The sequence below is a fragment of the Bison bison genome, unplaced genomic scaffold (genome assembly GCF_000754665.1).
Source record: "Bison bison bison isolate TAMUID 2011002044 unplaced genomic scaffold, Bison_UMD1.0 scf7180017864290, whole genome shotgun sequence".
Classification (NCBI taxonomy): domain Eukaryota; kingdom Metazoa; phylum Chordata; class Mammalia; order Artiodactyla; family Bovidae; genus Bison; species Bison bison.
In genome coordinates this window covers 2,564,057-2,582,652 of record NW_011494862.1, presented here as the reverse complement: position 1 = coordinate 2,582,652, position 18,596 = coordinate 2,564,057, and the positions used below count along the sequence as shown (strand labels likewise).

Genomic DNA, 18,596 nt, shown 5'->3' with positions numbered 1-18,596 from the left:
AGACAGCCCTTGGACTGCAAGGAGATCCAACCAGTCCATTCTGAAGGAGATCAGCCCTGGGATTTCTTTGGAAGGAATGATGCTAAAGCTGAAACTCCAGTACTTTGGCCACTTCATGTGAAGAGTTGACTCATTGGAAAAGACTCTGATGCTGGGAGGGATTGGGGGCAGGAGGAGAAGGGGACAACAGAGGATGAGATGGCTGGATGGCATCGCTGACTCGATGGACGTTGAGTCTGAGTGAACTCCGGGAGTTGGTGATGGACAGGGAGGCCTGACGTGCTGCGATTCATGGGGTCGCAAAGAGTCAGACACGACTGAGCGACTGATCTGATCTGATCTGAATAAGAACCTATTGTATAGCACAGGGAACTATATCAATGTTCTGTGATGACCAAAATGAGAAGGAAATCTAACAGAAGAGTATTGTTCAATCGCTAAGTCGTGTCCGACTCTTTGTGACCCCACAGACTGCAGCATGCCCGGCTTCCCTGTCCTTCACTATCTCCCAGAGTTTGCTCAAACTCATGTCCATTGAGCCAGTGATGCCACACAACCATCTCATCCTCTGTTGCCCTCTTCTCCTCTTGTCCTCCATCTTTCCCAGCATCAGACTCTTGGAATCAAATGGTCAAAGAATTGGAGCTTCAGCTTCAGCATCAGTCCTTCCAATGAATATTCAGGGTTGATTTCTTTAGGACTGATTGGTTTGACCTCCTTGTTGTCCAAGGGATTCTCAAGAGTCTTCTCCAGCACAATTTAAAAGCATCAATTCTTCGGCACTCAACCTTCTTTATGGTCCAACTCTCACATCCAATCATGACTATTAGAAAAACCGTAGCTTTGACAATTAGGACCTTCGTCGGTAAAGTGATGTTTCCACCTTTTAATATACTGTCTAGGTTTGTCATAGCTTTTCTTTCAAGGAGCAAGCGTCTTTTAATTTCATGACTGCAGCAACTGTCCACAGTGATTTTGGAGCCTAAGAAAATAAAATCTGCCACTGTTTCCACTTTTTCCCCATTTATTTGCTATGAAGTGATGGGACCAGATGCCATGATCTTAGTTTTTTGAATGTTGAATTTTAAGCAGCTTTTCCACTCTCCTCTTTCACTTTCATCAAGAGGCTCTTTAGTTCCTCTTCGCTTTCTGCCATTAGGGTAGTGTCATCTGCATATCCGAGACTGTTGGATTTTCTCCTGGCAAACTTGTGATTCATCCAACTCAGCATTTTGCATGATGTACTCTGCTTATAAGTTAAATAAGCAGGGTGACAATATACTGTCATGACGTACTCTTCTCCCAAATGTGAACCAGTGTGGAGTGGATATATGTATATGTATTACATAACTGATTCACTTTGCTATATAGAAACTAACACAACATTGTAGAGCAACTATACTTCAGTTTTTTAAAAATAGACTCTCTCTACATATAAATGCACACAATTTTTCAATTATAAACTAAATTCACCCATTTCCCTAAATATGGTCAGACTGATCTCTAAAACAGTAAATCAGTTGACCCTCCAACAAGAAAAGCATGAGAGTTCTCATTTCCCCACCAACATCTGGTATTTTCTTTCTCATTTTCCCAAGCTGGCACATGTAAGGAGGTATTTAATTGTGGTTTTATTTTCGTTTTCTGATTTCTTACAAGGCTGAGCTCTTCACATATTACTAGCTGTCTGACTTTCCCCTTTTCATACCTCACTCATTTTTTTTTTCTGTTGTATTTCCTGTCTTCTTCCTGATTTGCAGAAATAACTTCTATATTCTAGATATTAATCACATGTTAGTTTTCAACACTAAAAATATCTCACTCTAGTCTTTCAAGTCTCTTAATTTTATGATGTGTTTGTTGAACATAAATACTTACTTTGATGTGGATAAATTTACCACAGTATGTGTATTTTGAGTCTTATTTATAAAATCCTTCCATTCTGGGGTCACAAAGATACTTAACTACATTTCCTCCCATTTGCTTTTGGTTTTATTTTTTAAATACTTTTCATATTTAGGTTTTTAATCCAAATCTAGCTAAAGGGTGTGTGTGTGTGTGTGTGTGTGTGTGTGTGTTTAAAGGAAATAAGCTTTATTATTTTTTCCACACAACAGGTCAATTTTTCCAAATGTGGTACCACCCCTGTCACACACTAAGCTCCACATATTCATGGGTTTGTGTGTGGATCAGCTTCTTCACCAGAACACACTGGTCACATTACAACGCTCTGTGACACCTGACTATTTGGTAGTTAAAGTCCCTCCTCATTTTGCTCTTCTTTTTTTCAAAGTGATCTTGGGTATTCATGAAACTTTATTCTTCCATATAGCTCCTATAATCAGTTTATGAGAGTCCTCAAAAATTTCAGCTGGTATTTTTATTGGAATTATATTAAATTTACAGCTCAGTTCAGGGAGAACTGATATTGTTACAATGTTAGGTTGTCCCATTTATAAATATGATGTTTCTTTGAAGTTGTTTGGGTCTCTTTTTACATCTTTTAATGGAGTTTCAAAAATTCCTCCTTAAAGTTTTAATGTGCTTTTTAAGGTTAATTCCTAGACATGTTATACTATTAGTTTGCTATTAAAATGGCATCTTATTTTCTACTTCTTTTCCACTATGAATTTGTGTGTGTTATTCTTATTCTAGCCGACCTTCTAAACTCTCTAATTAGTTCTCATAATTTGTCTATGGCCCTTGTTAAATTTTCCATGTAATAATCTTATTAGTTGTACACTTAAAATCTCTTCTTCCCAATCTTTGAACAAATCTCATTTCCTTTTTTTTAAATCTTGTTGTTAATTTTAAAAAAGAATGTTCCCACATATCTTTATTAAGATGATGCTTGCTGCATGTTTTTGGCAGAAAGTCTTTAAAAAGCTAAAAAGTTTTCCTTTTTTTTATAGCTTTCAAACAGATTTTATTTTTATAAAATACTATTTACTACTAACAATTTTGTTTTACTAAATACATTTCTATATCTGTTAAGAACATATCCCCCTTTTCTCCTTCAGTATTAAAGTAATGAATTACATTGATACACTTTTCTGACATTGATCCATCTTTGTATTCTTGGGGGCAACCCTGCTTGATCATTCTGCACTCATTATCTTTTCTCCTTTCTTCTTAAAATAGACTTTATTTTTTAAAGCAGTTTTAAGTTCACAGCAAAATTGAGTGAGACGTACAGACATTTTCCACACACCCCCGACCCCAAACACGCATCACTTCCCCCATTATCGACATCCTGCACCAGAGTAGTACATTCTGTAAGATTCTTGATAAATATGTTCAAATATTTCCCCTTTCATTCACGTTTTCTCTTAATTTCTTTTAATTTAATTTAATTTCTTTCTCTTAATTTCTTTTATGCAATTATCATCACTTATTCTTTCAATGTCTTAAGTCTTCTTATTTTTCAAACTCCTTTCCCCTTTTGATGACTTTTAAGTTTCTCACCCAATCTTCCTCTCACTCATTCACTCTTCAGATAAGTCCTTTCTGCTATCCAACCCATTGGGTGAGTTCTTTATTTCAACAACTGAACTTTTCATATTGAATCTCTATTTAGGGCTATTCCACAACCACCTGTTTCTGATTCATGTTCCCAGTATCCTCTCTTATCTTTCTAAGGATACTTCTTATGCTTACTCTAAACTCTTATTTATTCAATTATTTCTGGTTGCACTGGGTCTTCATTGCAGTGAGCACGCTTTCTCTAGTAGCAGTGAGCAGGGGGCCACTCTTAGTAGCTGTGAAAGGCTTCTCTCCTGTTGCAAAGCAGGGTCTCTAGGTACATGGGCTTTAATAGTTACAGAACATGGGCTCAGTGGTTGTGGCGCATGGGCTTTAGTTGCTCCACAGCATGTGGAATCTTCCTGGACCAGGGATTGAACCCATGGCCCCTGCATTGGGAGGAGGATTCTTATCTGCTGGACCACCAGGGAAGCCCTTATTCTAAACTCTTGGTCTTTCTATTGTGCTGATTATGCGTCCTACCACCCAAGTAGTCCCACTTGGTGCCTTTCCTTCCCAGAACTGTGCCCCTCAGATTTCTCCTAATTTTCTCCTTTGGGGTCATGTTTTATTTCCTTGGATTGATCAGCAGCCTTGACCTTCATTTTTCTATGGGGGGAGTCGTGAAACCTTAGCCAGAGCTTGTGCTCCTCCAGGTAAGCTTAGGTGAGGAGAAGGAGCTTTTCAGAGTGGAGAACCAGAGAGCCTATAGTGATGCACCCTGAGCTCTGCTTGGCTCTTGGGAGGTGTACTTGGCAGCTCCGGAACCTGCCCATGCCTCTGTGGCTGACACTGCTCTTCATGGGAGAGTGGGGCTGTCATTCTCTTCTATAACTGCCAGACCATGGGGTTGGGGGGCAGGAGAATATCTCAGGCACTCTTCATTAGGTTCCAGGGCTTCCTCATAGTCATTCTGCCCTGCCCTCCAGACTTTCCTGCCCCATAGTAAAAATACCAAGTAAAATACCATAGTAAAAATACCAAGGCAACAAGGGGAAGAAAAAGGAATGCAACAAGTCAGTGCCACCTCAGTCCTCTCCATTCCTCACTATTCCCCATTCACAGGTTCTCAGTCATCCTGTCCTGTCTCTCCTGTGGATCTTTGGGTGGGTTTGGTACCTCTGTGTTAGCTACCTTGCCAGGAACTGGAATTCCCCAGCCCTGGTTCTTTGTCTTCATTTGCCTTGGTATCTTATTTTCTGGCTATGCCACAAATTTGTTTTTGTTTTGGAGAATAAAACGTATTCATTCAGTAAATATGTATTGAGCACGTAGGGTTTGAAAGACTCTTTGCCAGGTGATGGGCTAACACAGTCAATCAACTTTTCTAACCGCTGGTCTCATTGCAATTAGCTAAGTAAATCAACTTGGCATTGCCCAGTCTCTGAGTCACCACACTTGCCAGGAACCAGCCTGGATTTTCTCCCCACTGTGTTTGCCAGGGCATGCCCTCTCTTTTAGAACTTGGCTAACAACTCATTTCTGTGACATCTTTCAAAATTATTCTTCGGCCTTTATCATTCAAATTCCCTCTACATTTTCATTAAGAGCATCTGAATAGAGTTATGAAGTTCATACGGTATTTGGAAAAATTGCCCTCCTGACAGGTGGCCTGGTTTTCAGTCTAGCGTTGCCACTAATTGGATGTACGATCTTGGCTAAGTTACTTCACCTCCTGGGGCCTCAGTCTCTGACATCTGTGTGGGCCTCTATGGTTGTGCTAGCTTCTGACTCTGGCCATAATTTCCAAAATTCCTGAGCACAGGGACAGGTCTGAAATATTAAATGTGTTTTATTTCTTGACCAGTCTGTTTAGCACACATTCAGTTTTCATCATAAACCAACAAAATCATTCTCATACTTCTTGATATTCAATGCTGTGGCATATGCCTTTTACAAACAAGTTGTCCCTGCTTTCTCAAAATCGATACAATTCTGCCACTTGGGGCACTATTTTTCTCTTTCTGGGAAGAAAGCTATTTCTGTGAGTTGTGTGAACTACACTGAAAGAGAAGCAGCAAAAGTACATGGTACACTATTCCTACAGATCATGCAGAATTTGGGACACGAGAGCTCCCCGATGGGAGATTTGCAAATCTGTCCTCCAGGTCTCCCTAGGAGGCTTGACTACTTCTATTGGATGGCTCAGGTGTGGCCTTAAGAGAGGCAGTGGGCTCTTAAGATTTCTAGGACCAGGACCCTTTTAGCTACAGCCTAGGTCTAGAGAACTGTTTCAATGTCTTACTTTACCACCCCTCCACATTTCTCTATTTTGAGCCTCATCCTTAATGACACTCCTCCATTCTGAGAGGGGGAATTGTGCCTCTTATGTCTTTTTGGCTTCTAGATCCATCATCCTTCAGCTCCTCAGGAACTTCATTCCCTTAATGATCCCCTTTCCCCTTCCTCGTCAACTCTTTCCCACCCTGGTTCTTCTTTTCAACTTCTATGCCTGCTCAGATCTTACTTTAAAACAAACCTTGCCTGCATACCTGCACTGTTTTGCCTGGCTAACACCAACTCGTCTCTCTAATCTCTGTTCACACGAAGCCTCCCCTCCATGCCCATGTTTCTACTTTTCTCTGTTCCTAGAGTGCCCTGTGCATATCTCTTGTCTCACATATATCCTGTACTGCAGTTTGCTTTTTTTATATGATTGCCCCTCCCACTGGACAAAATGTAACTGTACTTTTTACCTATTGCTGAACTCCAGTTACCTTATATAGTAATCTCAATAAATTTTTGTTGAATCAATAATGCAGAGGCCTAATGAATGTGTCATTTTGAGAAGCTGTTTTCAAATCTAAGTAAAGAAACTAGAATGGGCCCAGAAAATTCAAGATGCTTACATCCTCAAGACCCATCTGCAGTGAGGTTTAAAGAAGTAAGGTATTTTGACATACTACTTTTTAACAAGAGCAGGATATTAAACAGTGGTAAGATCTCAATTTTCCCCTACAGGATCCCTTTAAAAAATTTACACATATAGTACTTACTCAATGAAGAAGCAAATTTGAGTATAAAAATCACCTGTAATACCACAATGTAGATATGACTTCTGTTGATATTTCCATGTACATTCTTCTAGACTTCTTTACTGTGCTAAAATGTCTATTTGTGTAAATTCATATTTTAAATTGCATTATACCATGTATACTTTTGAAAGCCTACTTTTTCACTCATCATGTGCATCTTTCCACACCAATAAAAACACAGCTACAATATTACTTTTATGCTGGAGTGGGATTAAGGTGGGTGAAGGTTATGATATATTTAACCAATCTACCCTCTATTATAAAATTTTTGGCTGTTTGTAGTGTTTCATTATTTCAAAACCATTTCAACAACAAAAAAAACATTTTAAAACCATTCAACAAAAAAGCTTACATTTTTTTTAAGCTCATGCCTTATTATTTGCTGAGGATGTATTATTAATGGCATAGTTTCCTGGTCAAAAGATATATTCATATTTGAAGTTTTTTATGTTACAAGTTGACACATTTCTCTTCAGAAAGTTGTACCAATTCATGAGCTTCCCTAGTGGCTCAACTGTAAAGAAAGTGTACCAGTTCACACAAAAGTGGCTTTTCCCCACACTTTCACCAGTATAGGTTATGCTGATGCTACTTACTCTTTTTTATTTTGATCTGATTGCTAAAGTTTTTTTTCTTTCAAAACTTGCATCTCATTAATTGCTAGTTAGGCTGAACATGTTTTTATATCTGTATTGTTACTTTTATTTATTTATTTATTTGTAAGTGTTTATTTATTTATTTATTTATTTCACTGCCCAGGTCTTAGCCGCAGCATGCAGGATCTTCTAGTTGCAGGATGTGGGATCAAGTTCCCTGACTAGGGCTCAAACCCTGGCCCCTTGCATTGGAAGAGTGGAGTCTTAGCCACTGGACCATGAAGGAAGTCCCTATTCCTTTTATTTTATATTTGACTTTCTTGTTCATATCCCATTATCTCTTATTTATTTGAAAAGTTATATGTATTTGCCAAAAATCTATCATATACTTTTCCTAAATTGCTCTTTGCATTTAAAACCTTATTTACAGTGTTTTTTAAGAATTCTTACTTTACTATGCATAAAGTTAAGCTTTTTTCCCATAGGTAATCCATCTTTTCCTTCAGGTTTCTTCTTAGATGCCTTCCCCACATGAGGCAGAGATTACCAGTTACCTACCAAATACCCTCTTCTCATCTTCTCTAGCAAGAGAACAATGTGTTTCTAAGTCTCCTTTGTAGTTGGGTGTGACCAAGTGACAAGTTAGGATCAATACTGCAAGTGTTGTTGTGTGACTTGGGGCAAAACTCCTCAAGAGTGAGAGGTGAGGCTTCTCCCTTCTTTTCTGCTGCCTAGAAGGAGACAGCTGGAGCTCCAGCAGTCATCCTGGACTATGTGGCAGAGGGTACAGAAGGAAGGAGGCTGGAGTCCTCATGAGTACAGCTGTCACACCAGCCCTGGGCTGTCTACCTGCAAACTTCTCTTCTATAAGAGAATAAGTAAGTCACTATAGTCAAGCCTCTAGAAAGAGCAACTACCACTCCTAAAAGAAATTCCTAACTCATATGCTGACCCAAGGGTATATCAATATTTATTTGTATTTTTATCTACTATATTATCTCTACCTTTACAGATATATGACTGAAAAGACTTATAACCAAGATTCAATAGTATATATAAGATGAGAATTCTTGGTAGAAGCTTCTTCAAAATAATAATTGCTAGGCTTCCCTGGTGGCTCAGGTGGTAAAGAATCTGCATGCAATGCAGGAGACCTCGATTCAATTCCCAGGTCAGGAAGATTTGCTGGAGAAGGGCTAGGCGGCCCACTCTAGTATACTTGGGCTTCCCTGGTGGTTCAGCTGGTAAAGAATCTGTCTGCAATGTGAGAGACCTGGGTTTGATCCCTAGGTTGGGAAGATTCCCTCGAGAAGGGAACAGCTACCCACTCCAGTATTCTGGCCTGGAGAATTCCATGGACTGCAAAGAGTGACTTTCACTTTCAGACCCCAGTGTGGATAAACTGTTACACTGAATTTTAAGGAAGAATCTAATTATAGAGTTTTATTCTATCAGGCATTTTTTGAAAAAGTTAGGCCGACAATCTTGACTAAAATACTTTTATAATACAGGTCTTGAAAATAGTTTTAGTATCTATTTTCTTCACTAATTATCAGCTTTAATCCTGACAAGGTAGCTTTCAGAGGATGTGACTATAAAATATGTCTAGCTAGCTGGGAGGTTTTCAATGTAGATAATTGGATACATATCTAAATTTGAATAATAAAGAGCTATAGTATAGCAATATTGTACTATAGTTCCTTACAGTCAGAATTTCATTTTAATATTATTGGTTTTCAAACATGTTTTGACTATAGGTATGCTTTTTCTAGAACTTGACAACACATATTACTCTTGCTCATGGAAAAATTAGCAAGATATTAGTGTTCAATTTAATGAATATTTCCGTAACTAACATTTATTGTTTATATGTGTGTGCATACTCTCAGTCATCTTCGACTCTTTGTGACCCCATGGACTCCAGTCCACCAGTCTCCTCTCTCCATGAGACTTCCCAAGCAAATGGTTTCCATTTCCTCCTCCAGGGGATCTTCCTGACCCAGGGATCGAACCTGTGCGTCTTGCATTGGCAAGGGGTTCTTTACCAGCTGAGCCACCAGGGAAACCCCAAACACCTATTATGTATTTATTAGTCTCTGTATTTAAACTCACAATGACCTGCAATTCAGGTAATGTAATCCCTAGTTTAGAGAGGGGGAAATTGAAGCTCAGAGGTGTTAATTCATTTGGATACTCACTGGCTAAAAGGAAATTTCAGACAGCCTTTGAAACCTGTTAATTTCAAAGTCTACACTCCTGTGCTACTCATACCAGGCCCTGAGCTGGGCCTGAATGAGCTAAGAGATTAGGAAGACAGTTTCCTACAAACAATATTAAAGAAAATTTGGTACTTACCTGCTCCACATAGATCCGTTATGTTAATGCGAGTGGGCAGGGAACTGCCTTTCGAGTTAGCTGCAGACACAGCCGCAGCCCAGTTCCCAGTTCTGGGAATTACCCAGGTCCAGGAAGTGTGTTCTGTGATGTTCTGTAGTGTGATTTCCCCTCCTGCCACCTTCTGCAAGGTCACTTGATAGTGGAGGATTTTTCCTCTTGCTTCCGATAGACTCAGATTCTGCAACAAAACACACTTACTTACTGTGTACTCTCAGACAAGGTCACTGGATGCTCTATGCTAGGACCTCATGGCTGCCTGCAGCAGGTGACTACACTAGAGTGACCTTTTTTTTACATTTTTTCATTTCTTCCACCACACACTTATGCTCCACCGCTTATAGAAAACAATCAGTTAACATTTTTAAAAAGTTAATTCTTAAAGAATTGTTTGGGAACAATCCCAGAAAGTAAGCATAAAACTAATTCTTTGTATTGTAACCCTGTTAGACAAGGACCATGAGAAACAGAATCACTGGAAATGGAGAGTTGCCCAAGCCTGTGTTGGCAGTGCCTGTCCATGCCTAGTGTAGGGAGAGAAAGGCATTGCTCACCAGACTTAAGCATCACAGTTTTCTTGCAAGGCTCTTCCTTTCATGGGGTGTGGCGTGACCTCAAGATGCTGAAAAACACACCTTAGGGTTGGCAAATGCCCCTTTTTCTGGTTTCCTGCTCCTAAGCCATCTTTTAATAATTTGGTATCCTATGTCTTTTATCTGTCAGGAGAGGCTGGGTTAATATGAATATCTGCTTCATTTAGAATTTGTATCTTCCACTTTAAGTGAAAAAACTGGCCTTCTGATTATAATTTGGCTTCTGAAATAATTAGCATGCTGCAAGAGGATGCTCCTATCTGCTGACTCAGGCCTTCTGGTTGGCCCAACAGCTGCAATTCTCACTATAAATTAATGCATGAACATCCAGCTTTTTCATATTTCAGGCTTTGGGAGCTTGAATGATGCAGGTCATGTCCTAGGTGCCTTTCTGGATCCACAAGGGCCAAGACTAGATCATAAAATATGGTCAATGCAATGGGTGAATGCCATGTGGCTGGGGGCATTTTGGGGTGCACGTTCAGCTTTTCCCTATAAGACATCCTGTGTCCTGGCAAGAACCACAAAGTTTTGGTGGGACAAGTGTCCATCACAGCTGATCTTGTGTGGATTAAAACAAGTGAGTGCTTTTGACACTGTGATGTTCTGAACTGTTATTAATAAACATGCCCTTGGCCACAGAAGAAAAAAAAAAGATAAATAAGTAAAAGCTGGGTAGGGAAGACCATTCGATCAGGTCTCTCTCACTCCATCCTTCCCTACTTGTCTCTTTGGTAGCTCCAGAGGGTAGCACCCAAATGTACTTCCCAAGAGTTGGCGCTCACAAAACTCCTCATTCTTGCCAGGGACCCAGGAGGCAAATAGGGAAACAGCCTCTATTATGGCCCCCTCATTGTCCTTCACAGACACCTTGGTAATCTCATGCAATCCAATGGTAGAATGCTAACAGAAGGGGGGAAATGTCAAGTCCTCCTGGGTCCAACGAACCTACGTAGTGACTGCTGTGGAAATCTATCTGATCCCAGTGATCTGGTAAGCAGAGGTGTAGGTTGGAAAGATGAGTGAAGGAGGGCAGCGAAGGGCCTGGACCTATCTTGCATTTTCTCTTCAGATCCCATATTTTTGAGCTGCAAATATCAGTGAGAAAATGAAGATGGCGCCAACAAGTTAGACAAAGGAACATGGTATCCCTTGACTTGTGCTTGTATAAAATGTCAAACTCAAGTTTGGGGATAAAGGTTAACATCAATCAGTTAACTAATCTCCTTAACCAAACTGGAAAATGGACCTAACTTGTCTAGCAAGGTCCATAGAATAAAAGATTCAATGAGTTCAGTGAGTCAGTGGGGAAACAAGTATTTAGCCAGCAGGCAGGCGGTCTCCTGAAGCACCTGAAAACAGTGTGATTAGGTTAGTTAAAAAAATTAGGTAACATTAAGTTTGCAAACCATGTACATAATCCATCACCTGTGGATTAACCTGGCTCTAAGGGAATGGAATAACAACAGAATTAAATAATGGAATAATTATTCCAGTTTTAATAAGAGCTAGAATAGAATACCAGAAGAGCAGAACTGGAGGGGATTCTCCAGATGAACAATTAATTCAGTGTTTCATTTTATCAACAGAGGAAACTAAGTCCCAGGGACACGAGATGATTTGCTTAAGGCCACTCAAGAGACAGATGGAGGAGCTGAGTGGAATCAAGGGCTCCTGACCTCCAGACTCATGACCCCTCCACTCTGACTCGCTACTCCTTCTATTGGCAAGCCTGAGACAGTTGGTGAGTACAGGCGCCATATTGCGTAGTTGGGTCCTCAGTCACCCTTCTGGCCCAGAGTTGCAAAGCAGCCTCTGTAATTGTGCGGCTGTGGTATGCTCTGATGTGGAACATCAATAGTGGGCATGAGGTTGGTAATTTGGGGAGGGTGGAGATCCAGAATTCTTTCTCCAGAGCCGACAGGCTCTGAGTCAGAAGGGGACAAGTTCTGAAACAAAAAGAACCTTGGCCTGATGAGCCAGCTGGGTCTTTTCAGATAAACTTATTTTTTCCTCTAGTGTTTATTTGGGTGGGTGAGAAGGGGGAATCTATCATCTATTGGGCCATACCATGAATCAGGAGCTCTACAATGAGTGTCACAATAAATGTGACACTCCCTATTCTGATGAGAGTGCTAAAGCTCAAGAGAGGTTAAGAAATAAACTTGTCCCCATAGTAATGTGATATTTTAGTGCGCCCCCTGGTGGATGTGAGAGATGAAGGAGATACTCCTATTGAGCCAGGGATCCCTGTGAACATCACAAAGACAGGGTACTTCTTGTCCCTTCTTGGACAGTGCTAAGAGCAGATTTCAGCCAGTGATATTACTGTCGTCACCTTCTTCTACTGGTAAGAATACACGAAGAAGAAAAATGTGTCCACGGCTTCTCTCCCTTCAGTTTTCTTTCTGCTCTGTCCTGTGGAAAATGACCTAAACTTGGTGAACTTAGCCTTTCTGACTTTGGTTTGTCCAAAGAGCAAGGAGTGAGCTCCCTTATAAACCGTTATAATAATTCTGCTGCCTGAAAAGGCTTTCAGAATAAAAAATAACTTGGTGAATGCAATCCAAGAAAGCACAAAGTCTGATGCATTTCAGAATGCATTGCCCCATTTCTGTTTTAAAGTGTATTATAGGAAAGGCGTTTCTGTGAATTGATAAAGCATTTCCTCTTAGGACTTAAAAACTACTGTACTGACAATAAAGTACTATTTTACTTCTGAATTTCTCTTCAGGCAAAAAATAACTTTTTAAAAACTGGTAGAGTTTAGCCTATATCAGAGAAGAGTGCCTGTAATCAAGACCCTTTGGAAAGCTGAGGAGTTTGAACATTTACTAATCACAGCTTTATCTGTGAGTTTTTTTTTTTTTCTTTTGGGTTCTGAAACACTGCTGACTTGGTTCTTGTTATTAGGACAGATCTTTGACTTTTCTGTTCCACCACTTAGCAGCTGTGTGACCTTGGGCAAGCTGTTTCAACTCTCTGAGCCTCAGTTTCCTCACATGTAAAGTGAGGATAATTCTTTGTGCAGCACAGGTGTATTGGAGGATTCAGTGACCTAAGGGAAGCAGACTGTTTCAAAACAGTGTTTGGTGCATGACAGATGTGAAGACACTTGGTGGGTACTGTTTATTCACTCTAATATAAAAATCATCATGATAGGCACTTTACCCTTATGGCTCTTCTATGAATCTTCTATTATTCTTAACCTGGCATATACCACAGCTCCCTGTGGAAGTCTCACCAATATCACACAGTTGATTACAAAGTATATATACCATTTGTGGGTTTAAGCCTGAATACTTCAACTTTTCAACTTACGACTGCCTTCAGCAACCCTAGTTCAAAGTAAGGACAGTCTTTACCTGGAAGGTTTGAAAATCACTGTACTGGAAATTTCTATCTGTGGATCTGTTTTCCCCATTAGCCTGTCAGTTTATTTTTGCATCCTTAGTGTCACACACAGTGTTTGCCTCCTAACAATGACCTTGCAAACACTTTTCACAATTCTCTCTTTAGTTTTCATAGCAATCTCATGTAGTATATGCTGTTATTATCTACACTGTGCTCATAAGGCACAGAGAGGTTGAGCACCATGCTCAAGGACACACAGCCAGCAAGTGGTAAAGCTGGAACTTGAACCCAGGTAGCACAGCTGCTCTACCTGGAGGATGAGGTCTTAAACTGCTGTCATGCTGGCACTCAGTAGACATTCCCCAGGTGTTCTGTTACTCTGAACTGATTTACCTTCTGGCAGTTACCCTGGCATAATGATTTCTATCTTGTTTTATAGCTGGAAAACAGCAAAATAATGGAAACTTTTTAAGAGCAAGCTTTAACCCCCCTTGCGTCTGTGTTTTCTATGTTCTGTTAATTCTCTGCTACTTACTCTTATCTTTGTCACTGACCACATTCTGCTATCCAATCCAAATTCCCTGCATTGCAGCTGGTATAGCATGTGTGACCAGCAAGCAAGGGAAAGCAACCTGTTCTGTCTGAAAGCATCTGCAGCAATTCTGTGCCAGCCTGTGTTGGGACAGGGCTGGGAAAGGGAAGGAGAAAGAGTTGAATACCGCAACAAAACTAATCTTCCCATCTGCTGCTTTTGTATTTAAATATTGATTCTGATGTTGTATAGCTCCTATAATTACATAAGGCTCCTGGCAGCCAATCTTCCCTGGGGATTCACAATAGACCTTTGTCCTCCATCAATATAAACCAGGTTACAAATAATACTTCCTACTTTTATTGAATCCCTTTCATATAAGGAGGCCAAAGAATTCATGGCTTCAGTGCAATGTGATACAGGCTGGAACACTCTTCATTCACCCAAGACAAAGACAGGGAGAAAGAAACCAAGTGAATGTACTAAACAAGCTGCTTCTGATCTCAACTGTCTTTCTGAAGCTGTGCTGTTAACTAGTATGGGGCTGGCTCTTTTCTCTTTCTCCTTGTCTTCTATGGTTTGAGGGTAGCTATTTATCAAAATGAATTACTTCTTTTAACAAGTGAGTCTTTTCCCTGCTCAATCTTTTCCCCACTTTTGGAAACAAGCATTTCCCCATCTCTCCTTTCCTGCTTGTCAAGGCTTAGGAATCTTGCTCACTACAGGAGGGAGCCATGTAGCCTTTGAAATGAAGCTATCCTGACCTAGGATGGGGTGCCATCTGGAGGGTGAGCTCTTGGCCTCTGTGCCATACTGGCACTTAATAGACATGTGCATGCGTGCGTGCTCAGTCGCTTCAGTTGTGTCTGACTCTCCGACCCTATGGACTGTAGCCTGCCAGGCTCCTCTGTCCCTGGGATTCTCCAGGCAAAAATACTGGAGTGAGTTGCCATGTCCTTCTCCTAGGGATCTTCCCAACCTGGGGATCAAACCCGTCTCCTGCGTTGGCAGGTGGATTTTTTACCACTGAGCCATGAGAGAAGCCCCAAGATAGATCATTAGTAATTTTTAAATTGATTACATGTTGAAATGATAACATTCCCAATAAACCTGTGTTAAGTGATACATACTATTAAAATTAACTCCATCTGTTTTTTTTAATTTCCTAAAATGTGGCCATGAGAAAGTTTGAAATTACACATATGGCTTGCATCTGTGGCTTGCTTTATACTGGGTTGGCCAAAATGTTTGTTCAGGTTTGTGTGCCCTCTTATGCTGAATGAACTTTTTGGCCAACCCAATATTTCTATGGGATAGCACTTCACTAATGTGATTCTGTACATGCCAAAGCCATGTCCCCCTGAGGTCTTCCCAGCAAATGTTCTCCCACCCTTGTCCTGACTAATTTGTTCTTCTGGGGAGCTCCAATATTACCTTCTCGTATTTTTTTAAGTCAGAAAACTGTAATAACACCTGGACAGAATCAATATAAACAATTTAAGGGAAAATACATGATATTTTCTAAAGCTCTTAAATATTCCAAAAGATTTTATCCTTAAAACTCAGTTTAAACAAACAAAAACTTCACCCTATTTAATCCTCAGCAACTAGACTGCTGACTCATTTTACCCACACCTCCAAATCCTTTCAACCAAATAAACTACAAGCAGATGCTCACATGGATTCTGATTGTGGGCCTATCTTTCCATGTGTAGACCCTCCCGTCCCTTGTGTCTTCCTGACGCTCTGTCTCTTTAACTGCAGTGACTCATCGCCTGAGCTTCACTTTGGTCTATGGTTCACCACGTTAGCTGCACAGAGAATGGGAGATGCTGAAACTGCCAGTATTACCTTCTGAAAGGTCCTGACTCCTCACCCCTCCCCTCCCTGGTCATAGTCCCCTCAGCTGAACCTTGAACTCCTTCTTAACACCCGAAGACCCTCACCATCCCCTCTGCATTTCTGTCCTCCTCTGCTGGACGGTGAGCTCAAGGACATGGAGCCTGCCCCTGGCTTGTTCACGTCCATGTCCCTGCATACAACATGGGCTCTAGGCCTAAAGAGGGGCTTTAATGTACTTGTTCGCGTGGATGAACAAACGAGGGAGTGAGTGAATGAAGGAGGGAATTCAGCTCCATCTGCACACAGACATTTCTCTTCCAGACCCATGGTCTAAACCTAAACTTCAGAAAGTTTATGATTAGCCATGCTTCAGACAGTGAGAGGACTCTGAAGAAACTGACAGAGGAAACTGGAAAGGGTAATGTAGCTTTAACCCACTGTTGTATCTTTTCATACGTCAGATCAGATCAGATCAGATCAGTCGCTCAGTCGTGTCTGACTCTTTGCGACCCCATGAATTGCAGAACACCAGGCCTCCCTGTCCAATACCAACTCCCAGAGTTCACTGAGACTCATGCCCATCGAGTCAGTGATGCCATCCAGCCATCTCATCCTCTGTCGTCCCCTTCTCCTCCTGCCCCCAATCCCTCCCAGCATCAGAGTCTTTTCCAATGAGTCAACTCTTCACATGAGGTGGCCAAAGTACTGGAGTTTCAGCTTCAGCATCATTCCTTCCAAAGAAATCCCAGGGCTCATCTCCTTCAGAAGGGACTGGTTGGATCTCCTTGCAGTCCAAGGGACTCTCAAGAGTCTTCTCCAACACCACAGTTCAAAAGCATCAATTCTTTGGTGCTCAGCCTTCTTCACAGTCCAACTCTCACATCCATACATGACCACAGGAAAAACCATAGCCTTGACTAGACGGACCTAATGTCTCTGCTTTTGAATATGCTATCTAGGTTGGTCATAACTTTCCTTCCAAGGAGTAAGCGTCTTTTAATTTCATGGCTGCAGTCACCATCTGTAGTGATTTTGGAGCACAGAAAAATAAAGTCTGACACTGTTTCCACTGTTTCCCCATCTATTTCCCATGAAGTGATGGGACCAGATGGCATGATCTTCGTTTTCTGAATGTTGAGCTTTAAGCCAACTTTTTCACTCTCCTCTTTCACTTTCATCAAGAGGCTTTTTAGTTCCTCTTCACTTTCTGCCATAAGGGTGGTGTCATCTGCATATCTGAGGTTATTGATATTTCTCCCGGCAATCTTGATTCCAGCTTGTGTTTCTTCCAGTCCAGCGTTTCTCATGATGTACTCTGCATGTAAGTTAAATAAACAGGGTGACAATATACAGCCTTGACGTACTCCTTTTCCTATTTGGAACCAGTCTGTTGTTCCATGTCCAGTTCTAACTGTTGCTTCCTGACCTGCATACAGGTTTCTCAAGAGGCAGGTCAGGTGGTCTGGTATTCCCATCTCTTTCAGAATGTCCCACAGTTTATTGTGATCCACACAGTCAAAGGCTTATATTCAAAGTGACTTTCTTCTTAAAGGATGGAAGCTGAATTAACTGAAGGAAAAGTGTACTGGAATCACAGATGGAAATAACTGGTCAAAGCAAAGGAAATGATGTGAAAGTCTGTGCAGAAGGGGATGTTAGAATGTGAGGGAAAGAATTGGTGACCCCTTGTGAAGGGCTCTCATCCAACACTGGGGCTGTTGGTGACACAGCCACATTTTCTACCACCGCATTTACTGTTTTGACAATACCCAGGTGTTTTTGCTCTATTCATAGATTAGGCTCAATTTTTTGGCTTCAACATAGAAAGTACTTTTTCTCTTAAAAGCAACTATGGGGACTTCCTTAGTGGTCCAGCAGTTAGGACTCCACGCTTTTACTGCAGGTTCAATCCCTGGTCGAGGAGCTAAGATCTCACAAGCCGTGTGGTGTGACCAAAAATTTAAAAAAAAAAAAAAAGCTATGGCAAAAAACAGTACGGAATACTTTTGAGGAAATGTAGCTTTTAGGAGAAACCAAGGTGTGGGAAAATGAGGAACTACATAGGAACCAGAACAACAGCTGTCTTCTCCACCCTCAACACACTCACACTCACATTCATAAATAGACACACATGTAGATGCTCACATTCACACCCAACCCCCACACTCACAGACCCACACATACTCACCCACACTCACACCCACATACACCCCACACACCCATCTTCCACACATTCACGCCTTTACACTCACTCACTGCAATGGTGATTCACACCCTGGAATTTCACACCTAATGTGATGGTGTCAGGAGGTGGGGCCTCTGTGAGTTGATTAGGTCATAAGGGTGGAGCACCCATGGATGGGATCAGTACTCTCTAAGACCCCGGACAGCTGTCTAGCCCCTTCCACCATGTCACCATGTGAGGACGCAGGAGAAGTCTGCAATCCAGAAGAGGGCCCTTACCTAACCATGCTGGCAGCCAGATCTCAGACTTCCAGCATCCAGAACTGTGAGAAATTGATCTCTGCTATTTACAAGCCCCCAAACTATGGTGTTTTATTAGATGTGACTAAAACACTTACATACATGCACAGCATACATGCCTGCACAATCACACACATACTCATATCTGCTCACCCACACAATCAGATCCCTCCCACGAATACAAAATTCACATGCATTCATACACATGTGCATTCACACACACACAACACACATGCAGACACAC

General features: G+C 41.1%; 1 protein-coding gene across 5 annotated transcripts in view; it reads right to left on the bottom strand.

Moving 5' to 3' along the window:
• Positions 1–18,596, bottom strand: part of IL12RB2 (interleukin 12 receptor, beta 2) — an 87,181-nt gene that overhangs the window by 28,482 nt on the left and 40,103 nt on the right. For all 5 annotated transcript variants that reach the window (XM_010850298.1, XM_010850297.1, XM_010850299.1 and 2 more), the window contains one exon: positions 9,509–9,728. In XM_010850298.1, coding sequence (XP_010848600.1) covers positions 9,509–9,728 — 220 coding nt within the window. The remainder of the gene's footprint in view (positions 1–9,508; positions 9,729–18,596) is intronic.